This window comes from Motacilla alba, chromosome 1, assembly GCF_015832195.1.
Source record: "Motacilla alba alba isolate MOTALB_02 chromosome 1, Motacilla_alba_V1.0_pri, whole genome shotgun sequence".
NCBI lineage: Eukaryota > Metazoa > Chordata > Aves > Passeriformes > Motacillidae > Motacilla > Motacilla alba.
This window is the reverse complement of record NC_052016.1, coordinates 106657609-106668146: the sequence shown is the minus strand read 5'-3', so window position 1 is coordinate 106668146 and position 10538 is coordinate 106657609. Positions and strand designations below refer to the sequence as shown.

Sequence of the window (10538 nt, the reverse complement as noted above, 5' to 3'; positions counted from 1 at the left end):
GAAGCCCTAGGGGAGCCCTTCTTGCCAGGATCAGGAGCACGAGCCATATTTGTGTGTTACAGCCCATCCGTGAGTTTTCCGGAGAAAGGCACAGACAATGGGGTGGCACAGTCTGCTGAGGATACTGGGCTATTCAGTATGGTACAGCTGAGTGGTTTATTGACCATGAAGAAACAGACAACAACATTATGGCACCAGGTAATAGCTGGCAAATTCAATACAGAGAGTGTAAAATGCTACACAGGGGAAAATGCAATCTCTGCTCTGCCAGCTGTGACAGGTCCCCAAGGGGAAATACTGGCTCAGTGCAGAACCTGAACAGAAAATTAGATATTAACTATGGAAAATATAATAACCAGAGGGTAAAGTATGGCAGTGCCACAGCACCACCACTGTAGCACACACGTTTTGAGTAATGTGTCAGCTTGGTGAGCACTGTGTGTGTGCTCTGGGACTGGAGCTGGTGACCAGGGGTCAGGTGGGACAGCAGGAACTGGAACTTGCCAGAGAAGGGCAATGAAGCTGGTGAACGTCTGGAGCACAAGGCCTGTGAGGAGTGGCTGGGGGTGTTCAGCCTGGAGAAAAGGAGGCTCGGGGTGACCTTACCACTCCCTACAACTCCCTGAAAGGAGGCTGCAGTGAGGTCTCTTCTTGGTCTCTTTTCCCGGATAGCAAGTGACAGGAGGAGAAGAAACTAACAATGTTACAGTGTGCTAGGGGAGGCTTAGATTGGACATTAGGACGAAATTTTTCACAGAAAGAGCGATTAGACATTGGAATAAACTGCCCAGGGAGGTGGTTAAGGAAAGACTAGACGTGGTACTCAGTGCCATGGTTTAGTTCATAGCTTGAACTCGATGAGGTCGCAGGTCTCTCCCAAACCCACTGAAGCTGTGACTCTGTGGGCTCGCAGAACGGCAGCGCCAGGGGCGGCTGCGAGGAGCGGGGCCCGGCCGCGCCTCCCCACAACACCACGAGATGGCGCCGCGGGCCCGGGGAGCGCCGGGCGGAAGCGGCGGGGGAAGCCTCGCTCGGCCGCGCCGGAACGGAGCGAGGGAGCGCGGGAGGCGGCTGAGCCCGGCTCTCCGTGCCCGCCGGAGCCCCACGCTGCCCGGGTGGGTGCGGGGACGGCGGTGCCCCCGCGCAGGCTGCGGCCTCCCGCCCAGGGAGGGGAGCGGGCTGAGGGCGGTGGCAGCCGGGGCGAAACGGCGGCGGGAGCGGGAAAGCGAAAGGCTCAGGAGGGAGATGTGGGAGCCCGGGCGCCTGGCGGGGCCAAGGCCGGGGATTGTGGCCCCGGGCAGTGGTTGTGGTACCGGTCCGGGCTCGGGGCTTTGCCGTTTCTCTGCAGTTTATGGGCCCGGGGCCTGAGGCGGCGATGAGCGGGCTCGGGCAGAGCGGCGCTCCGTGGCCGGGGGCAGCCGGGGCGCAAGGCCCGTGCTCCTGCCAGCCCTTGGGGGTAACTGTGTGCCCTGCTAGCAGAGGCGGGAGCTGCTCTTCGCTTCTCGAGGCTCTCAGCCACTTGCCGGCGTCTGGGCACGAGATCTGTGAGAGCAGGAAATTACTTACGCCTTCAAAAGCTGTACTGGAGAAGTTCCATCCTGTTCCTTGTTTATGACTAAATTGACCAGATATATATGAAGCATAAGCTAACTGGGCTACTGATAATTGTACGGTTTTAAGCACTTTATTTCTTCCTTCTGATTTTTGGCCAAAATAGCTTTTGGGTTTTTGTCCTGAAGCTCAGAGAATAAAGACACTCTTTTGGGGAGCCACAGTGGATTACACTGCCTTAGCTTCTGATAGAGTCACAAGATCTGTAATACATATGCTAAAGTTTGAGAACATTATTTTGCGTTATGGTAATTTGTTTTCTTCTATTCACAGGAGTTGCTGCTGTTGTTTTAAGGACATTGATGTGAACATCATAGTGATAGGTGGGTCTTCATAGAATTCCTCTTGGAATGAGAAGCAGCTGTAGCTGTATCCTGAGTGCTGGACAAGTCTTTATTTACAGCCGTTGGCAAACCAGACTGCAGGGTATAGTGTTGGGAATTTTTACCCCCTCTTTTGAAGAGAAATAACTTTTGCTGCCAGCAATCACAGGCTTGTGTTTCTGTGTGACTGTAACTAGGGCACTTCGGTATTAAAGTTAACGTCACAGCAATGCGCAGCGTTAATCTGAAGCACAGAATGTCAGACCACTGTTCAGACATTTCCCTCTTCTGGTGGTAATTCTGCATCAGAAGTATAAAATGAAATAGTGTTCATGGAAGGGTGCACGCTATTGATGTTGTTATGTTCACATTTTTTTAGCTAGTATGTACTAAGGTGAGTTCAAAATATACAGCACAAAATTATGTTTAATCCCTTAAACTGTGAAATTTACTGCCAGGGGATTTATTGGAAACACCTGTTACTCATGGGGGTTTTGGCTTTAAATGCCAAAACCAATTTGAAGATGAAAAAAAAAAAGTGTCTGAACTACCACTTGCTGAAATCAGGAGAAATGTACCTGGAAAAGTAATTCATTTATGAATATGTTAGCATCACATTTTACTGAGTATCTCCTACCAACCTTTGCCAGAAACTGGGTACTGAGTTAGGGCAGCTCTGGCCTGACTGAAGACAGTTCTCACAGCAGGGACAAAAGCAGCAGTGGGCAGAGGGGCTGGTCAGCTCTCTGTTGCTCGGGTAATTTCCAATTCAAATATTGGCTTTTTCATGAAAGCTCTGTATAAATGTGTTTTGTTGAAACAAAATTTGTTTCATTGAAATTCCACCTTCCTTCAATAACATACCATGTTTTTACCATAACACCATGCAATAGGTTAGTTAATATTGTGTCGATGGATATTGTGAATAGTGGAATCCTCACTGATCCTGCGCTGGGTTTGGAGTTGTCCTTGTTTCCATCATGTGGCCACGCTGTATCCAACACACCACTAGTCCCAGCGTGGGATTTACTAACCAAGTTACAAACCCCAGTGCATTGAAGTTGAGTCTAAGGTATGACAGACATTGTCTCAATTTCTGTTGACTCCAGGGGAATTAAATGCTCTCATTGCTTTGATGGGATTTATTTATTTTCTCTAATGCTCGCCTACCTCAAGCTGGTAAGGGGACAGGCCTGTTCTGATGAAAGGGAGTACATCCCTGGTTTGTTATCAGTGGAGAAATACTTTAAAACAGGGACAAGAAAGTAGAAAAAATGTCAACCATTAATGATCAGTATAAGCAAACAAATCTCTTTCCCATTTAAAATTGTACATTTGGTTGTGAGTTTCATATATTCAGTCGTTACATATTTCATTTTTTTTAAGTATAAATTATAGAAGTAGAACTATTACATTTATTTTTCTGCTGCTTGTCATGTTTCATATTTGATATAGTTTGTTTTGGAAGAGTAATTCAACTGAAAATAAAACAAACTCACTTTGTAATTTCGTTCCTCACTTGCAGCATTTTTATGCTCTGCTTTATATTTGTAGTCTAATGTTTCATAAATAATTTATGAAAATAATTAAAGTTTCTGTGTTTGGCAAAACAGGTTTTTCATATTTGGTAAACTAATGCAGTTGGATGGTTTTGCCAGGGTTTTTCCCCTCCTTCCCTTTCAGAAAGCGTAGGTACATGTTGTGTCTTAATAATAAAGTATCAGACTTTACCAATTACTGCTTTAAAAAATTATTTACATTGAGATCAATCCTGATTTCTGTTTATTCTGAAGCTGTTTAAAAGAAATTTTTGTCATGTAGGAATTAGAGTGAACATGAAAATTAAACACACCTACTTTTCTGACGTAGAAAATGAAAGAACTGGATATCATGGGCTTAGGTTTTTAAGTATGACAAAAAGACTTTATGGCAGCCTTGACAGTATCCAGAGTATCTGGGAAAGATATGTATGGGGAAGAGATAAAAAGTATATGTGTACATCATGAGAGTGAAGATGAAAGTTCTGAAGAAGGCCGTGGTTATAATGAGATGTTTGAAATGCACAAAGAGGGATGGCACAGCAATCTTTTATCTATGCCTGGGTTCTGAGTGTTACAAGTCACTGCAGTGTTTTGGTGCTGGGTTTCCTTCCTCCTCCAAGCAGGCAGGAGAGAATCCAGCATGCTTTAGTTGCCTAATGCCTGAATCTGCAGCCTTTGTTGGCATGAGTTGTTCCATCGACTGCAGTGGGACTGCTCCTGTATGCAGAGCTTCTTGCAGACACGAGGTTATGTGTTACCAGGGGTTTATGGCTTTGAGCTTAGTGTGGGCTTTGGACACATCCAGAAGGACAATCATTTGCGTTTGTAGTTGCTGCATAATTTGCATTTTGTGTGACCATTGCATTCTTCCTTCATGCAGTATGGTTTGTCTTAAGTGACAAAAAGTTGCTCTTTAATGAGTATTATTAAATATGAGGCAGAACACAACTGTACTGTATTCATATGCATTTTGAAAAACCCTGGCTTTATCCTGGGTTTTCTACAGCAGTTTTAAGTGCTGTCTTGGCTATATTCCAGTGTGTCTGGGAATAGCATTTGACCGTATCCTAAGAGTGGCAATAGGTAGTTTAGTGTACTTTATTTCTGTTACTTTTCACTAGCACCTAAAATAAAGTTCAGGCTGAGCGTGAGAATGTCAGGAGAAATATGCGAATGAAGCAGCTAATCTATTAGTGTAATGAAATAATTGTCAGATAAGAGGAGATTAAGAATATTTCCCAGTACTGGTAAACCACCCTGGATATGTTGGTGATTGTACATCCTGCCTGGTGGTTATAGAGCTCTTGTTCTCCCTTTCTACCCTCACAACCATTTTTTTTTTTTTTTTTATTTTTATTCCTGTCCAGTTGCCCCTCTTCCTTATGCCTTTTCCTTACATTTAAAAATTGTGGTTGCAACTTGAACTGACTTGTGTTTTCTTCATGGGTGGCAGGATCAGATGCTGGAGGGGAGAAAAAAAAAAAAGAGAAGCAAAGAGAAAGATGGGACAGTATGTGGTCAAAAGTGCACCACAGGTTAAACAGAAACCTCACTGCATGAGTGGAATCAGGATGGGTTTAATCATTTTATGGCAATTGCTTATTTTATACAAGTTCCTGTGCAGACACAACTAAAAAGGGAGAACAATTTGTTTCCTTTAAGTTATTGGTTTTTGTTTGGCATTAATTTGGAGAATAAAGGTTGAGGAAACATGAAAAAAGAGAAGAGCAATGGGAGAAATGTTCAGTTCCAGCATTTCAGGCTGTATTTTGTAGAAGACTCTATTCTAACTTTCTTACTGTAGTGGAGAATTTTAAGGAATGGGATTTTTACTGCTGCTAATCAAAATCTATCAGTAAAAGACTTGAACTTGCCCCAGCAGAGAAGGGATACTCAACAGCTGTAGATCATAGTACTCAAATATAACAAAAAATATATTCAGTGCCTGTGACCACCTTAATAGATATATTTTTATGAATTAAAAAGCTACTCTTTTCTTTTCTAGTTCACCTTGATCATCATCAGAACAAGCTCCACAAGAAATGGTAAGAGGTCCTCCCAGGTTTCTATGGAATAGCTTCATCACATTTTATATATAAAATGCATATAAACACTTTCATTGAACTGTGAGTGCAGAGATGTAAAAATTAGATGTTAAAGTCACTAAATTGCTTTGAAAATAGAATTCAGATTACAACAATGAGTGATTTGTCTACTCCTGGGAAGACTCCAGAGAAATAACAGGAGAATAACAGAGAACTCTGATCATTAGCCTTGGATTTATAGCTTTTGTTTCCTTGAGGAAATCTCTTATTTCCATTTATTCCACAGCTGAAAAAGCACAGACACAGAATTAAGTGAGACTAAAAGTGTTCCTTTCCCTTTTCCACCCAAATGTAAAACATTTCTGTAATTTCTTTTCTAACAGATGTATTTTTAAAATTCAAATGTAAGCGAGGTTTTCAAGGGTCGCTTTCAACAAAAAAACCCTCACAAAAAGTAGTTGGACAAGCACCAGCATCACAGTTCTGTCTGTATGAACTGGCTTTTTGTCTTCCTTTCCCCTAAATTAACAACTGGAGCTAGTCAGCCAGACAAATCAACCAACTTGATTCCAGGGCTTTCAGTAAAGTCATCAAGTTCCTTTTTAGAAACATTTTATAAGAACTGGAGATAATTTTTGAGCTGTAAAAGAATATATTGTCTTTTTTGCACATATATAGAATGTAGGAGATACCTGCTTTTGTCAAGCGTCGTGGTCTTTCAAAACTGGATTTTAAAGTATTTTAATATTTAAGGAAAAAAACAGTCAAAATGCTTTAAAAGTAACTTGTTAATGTATCAGGTTTGGTAATAGAACATTCTCATCTGTCTGCTGAAGGATGAGAAGTCAGTATGACATTCTTAAGCCAAGGGAAGCAGTAAATAAAGCATTGTTCATCCTAGCTGTTAGGTAGTTGGATGAGTAAGGATGAAGAAATTCCATGTGGAAGGCAGATGCTTTCCTTCTACCCACTCATCTTGGGAATGATGCATTTTGGGAGCTCCAAATGCCTGGTCTTGTAGCAGTGCAGTGTTAGACCAAGAGGAGTATAGCAGTGAAGTTTCATCTCCATGAATTCTTTCTTTTCAGAAAAGATAAGTTGTCTGCACTTTTAAATCATATAGCTGAGCTACACAATCCTTCACAAATAGGCTGCAGTTTTTGATCAGGAATACCTTAAAGAATGCAAATTTGTGGTGGTTTTCTTTATGTACTCTGTTAGCTGAAGATATTTTGTTTCTGAGAGCACTTAGCAATGACCTAAAAAAGATACAGCATTGATCTCTTATGGAATAATAGGCTCAATTTTCCAGAAAGAAAGGCAGCATGAGAGTTGCAATTTTTATTCCAAGCTCACTAGCATTGTCTGAGAACCAGAAAGTGAAAACAAGTGTAAGTAAACTAAATGAACCTCTCTAGATAGTGTTAAATGGAATGTATTTTTTAGATTTGAGTTTTCTGTTTTGCCTTGGGATTTCTTTTCCCCACAGAATCATTTTTTTTAAGGGACCAAATGGTGCCAGGGCAGATCAAGAAAACAGACTTAAAAGATTTTTGTCCTGTATGTCCTTAAAAGGAAGAAAAAAGAAAGAAAATAAGCCACTTTAATAAAGGACTGTAAATGTCACATTAACCTCTGAAAACGTCAGCTAGTTTTGCCATAGCTTTGAGTGTTTGCCAGAGCATGGCTTAATTAAAATTTTCCTATTTAAAGTAGAGGCATTCAGTTTTACTCCAGATAAAGTATTTTCTATGGAAATTAAGACATGAGAGAAAGGGAGAAAATATTTGCTATTTAGTTTACTTGTTCTAGGCTCTAGTCTACTTTATAGCTTTGTTTTTTTAAGATCCCCTACTATCCTGCTTTTTGAGAGTAGGATAAGGTGGGAGATGAAATGGCTTGTATGAAGGGACCTTAAGGCTACAGGGACTGTGGGGCTTTGTAGTTGCTGGTGAAATCTGAACAGCATGAAACTTCTTTAAGGAAAATGAAGATTAGCTGGAAGACAGGAGAAGGTGTGTTACACTATGTTTCTTTCTATAGAACTGTTTTTGTACTTCATCAGTGGTGCTTTATTGCCTCTTTTCATGTTTTGGTTGGTGATGGATACAAATGGAGATTTACTGGCAGCTTGCATTTGGCTAAATACAGTCCTGGTTTTGATTGTTGCCATGGTGGATATATGAACTTGTCTGAATCGCTGTTTGACCTTTTCTGGGAAACTTTGGCAGGCAGATGGAGGAAATACATTACTGGAGGAGATAGGTTACTGGATAAAATGAATGCATTTGTTTAATGCAGAGGAATCTTAATCTCTTGTGTTTTCTGTCTGTGGAGGTGGAAATGAGGTATAGGGCGTAATATCTACACCTTGGAATTACTCATTCTTAAAACTCATGTGAGTGTCTAAGGAAGTATGGATTATATCCACACGGCATATTTCCTAAAATATTTCCTAAAAAAAACTGATTCTTACTGTAGTAGCATGAACACTTGGAAAATACCTTCTGGACACTACAGCTTCTCTGCTTCTAGTTCTTCAGTGGTAGTTGATGCCAAAGGAGTCTCTTGTAGGAGTAATGAGGTGTGGTACAAGTCCACTGTGCTCATACACGTTTTTCAAATCTCTGTGTTATCACAGCTAAAGGATGACTTGCATTGTGCTTGCATTTAGTTGCTCCCCTCATTTCTCTCTCTCTTTATACCTTCTTTTTTGGTGGGGGAGCATTAGTGCTGTGGTGTGTGGTTGATTTGTTGTGTTCTTTCCCCCTCCCCGTGTGTTTTGGCCGCAGGGGGACGCGGAGCCGTGGTACTGTCAGCAGGTGTACGCGAGGTACTGGAGGCACTATGACCTAGCCATGCGCTGGATGCGCAGGCACCAGAAAGCCTACAGGAAAGCCATGGAGTCCTTTTACCGCGTGCCGTGGCATCCGTGGCATCCTGCTGCAGCCTCTCCAAGCAGCCACTACTCAGATTGGGATGGGAATGATCTCCCACATATGCAAAACTATTCTTCCAGCTACAGACCAGATGTCAGAGTTCCATGTCACGGGGGAGCTCAGCAGTACGCAGGTGCCTGCCAGGAGAGGGAGGATGCTGATGAGGACTCTGAAATGGAAGAGGATGCTGAAAGGGACTCTGAAATGGAGGAAGACTCTGAGTCTGAAGGAGAGATAGAATATGACTTGAGTAACATGGAGATCACAGAGGAGCTTCGCCAGTTTTTTGCAGAGACAGAGAGGCACCGGGAAGAGCTGCGTAAGTCCATGTTTGTTCTGTGTTTTGTGGTATTTGGTGGCCATAACATTGAGTGCTGGGTAGCTTCATCATTTACAGGTTTTGTAAGAATTCACGGAAGTAGGCACTGCAAGTTAGCAAGCCAGCTGACTAAAATAGGTGGAACTGATGGGTGCACTTAAGTACACTCATCAGAAACAAGTTTTAGAAAATGTTTAAAAGTTTTTGGTGAGAGAGAGAAAAAATTATGACTGCAAAGAGGAGAGTAACACTTTTGTCCAGAAGACAGTATTAATCTTCAGTGATGAGGAAAAAGCTCCAGGATGTTTGTGGTTAAATCTAGTTAATGTGCTATATGTCTGAGGGGGAACCCACAGGAACTGCTTGGACACATCACTGAACCCTAGAGTAAGCCTCAATGTATTTTATAATGTGGAGCAGCCATTTTGTTTGTTATGCTTTGGCTAACCTGGCAGTAAAATTTTATTACCCTTTTCTTCTCCCCCTGCATCCTCTTCATTCTGTACTATACCACAAGTTTCTCTTTGTTCAGCATCTTGATCTGGACCCAAGTCCTTTGGTAGGTAATGTAAGTCTTAAGATTTTTCTCAGGTCTTGATCATCAGAGGTATTGGTCATCTTTGTTTCTGTGAAATCCTTAAAAGAGTAAAGGATTATTCTGTGCTTTATTGATACTTAACTCATATACAGATGTTGCAGAAAAATTTATCTAAGAAACCCGAATAATAAAAATAACTTTTCTCACATTACTCCAGTAGAAAATATGTAATGAATGTTTAATAGAGCTTTTTCTGCTTCTCTGAAAGAGAAAACATTCTAAAAATGTATAATAAAGGCAATGATTGAAAGGGAAAGAAAAAGTATTTTAAATTCTTGATCAGCAGGTATCAGAGGGTGAGCTGGTAACTCAGCTTAACTTCACACTTCTCATCAATGTGATGCACAGTTGATCTAGATAGCAGAGGAAAGTGAGTTAAGGAGTTCTGTGGTACTGCCTGATATGAATCCCTTTCTCATCATGCTTTGGCAGAATCAGCTTGGTGTTCTCTGTTGAAATGCTCCTTTGAGATACATGGTTGCTTTAAGACACTGGGCTACTTCTGGGAATGCAGAACATTTTCTTTGGATTTTTTTTGACCAGTGTGATTAGTGGTATTTAATGGTATGTGAGTAATTAAAAGTGGTATCCTGGAAATTGGGAAATCAGGGCTTAGAGATGTTCTGTGTTGCAAATGTCCTGTATGACCTTGGTGTAGCTATTTAGTCTCTTCCTGGCCCCTCACTGGCTGCGCTTGCTAAAAATATGATTTGTTCTTTATGATGAGCAGGTGAATTGGGAAGAAGTTTGTGACTCAGAATACAGATTTTACTTTTGTTCCTTCCACCACAGTAGTACTCAGAGCCTTTTAGAATGATTTGGTCTCTGCTCTGTGCTGTGGAGTAACCCAGTTCAGGATGAGTGTAACTCCGTGTGCTTCAGTGTCACTATTGCAGATCTTCATGCGAATTCAAGCAGGCTCTGGTCTTTCACTACTGCGTGCCTCAGTTTCTTCAGTAGCTTTCCTGATAAAGTGAGGATAGTGCTGAGAAAGCATCTATAATTCCTCAAAGCATGAAAGAGTAAACAAGTACTTGACTTAAATGAAATTTAAAAGTGACATAGAAATCTAGGGTGAATGGTGCTTTCTAAATGCTAATTTTGTGAGGAATTAAAAACACACTGTGATCTTGTTTGGAAATAATTTTTTTCTTGCATGATG

General features: G+C 41.5%; 1 protein-coding gene across 1 annotated transcript in view; it reads left to right on the top strand.

The window, feature by feature from the left end:
* The first annotated feature begins 985 nt into the window (after window positions 1-985).
* Window positions 986-10538, top strand: part of GEMIN8 (gem nuclear organelle associated protein 8) — a 30174-nt gene continuing 20621 nt past the window's right edge. Inside the window, exons 1-4 of the mRNA XM_038146025.1 lie at window positions 986-1115; window positions 1885-1934; window positions 5481-5520; window positions 8313-8778. Coding sequence (XP_038001953.1) covers window positions 5518-5520; window positions 8313-8778 — 469 coding nt within the window. The 5' untranslated portion in view covers window positions 986-1115; window positions 1885-1934; window positions 5481-5517. The remainder of the gene's footprint in view (window positions 1116-1884; window positions 1935-5480; window positions 5521-8312; window positions 8779-10538) is intronic.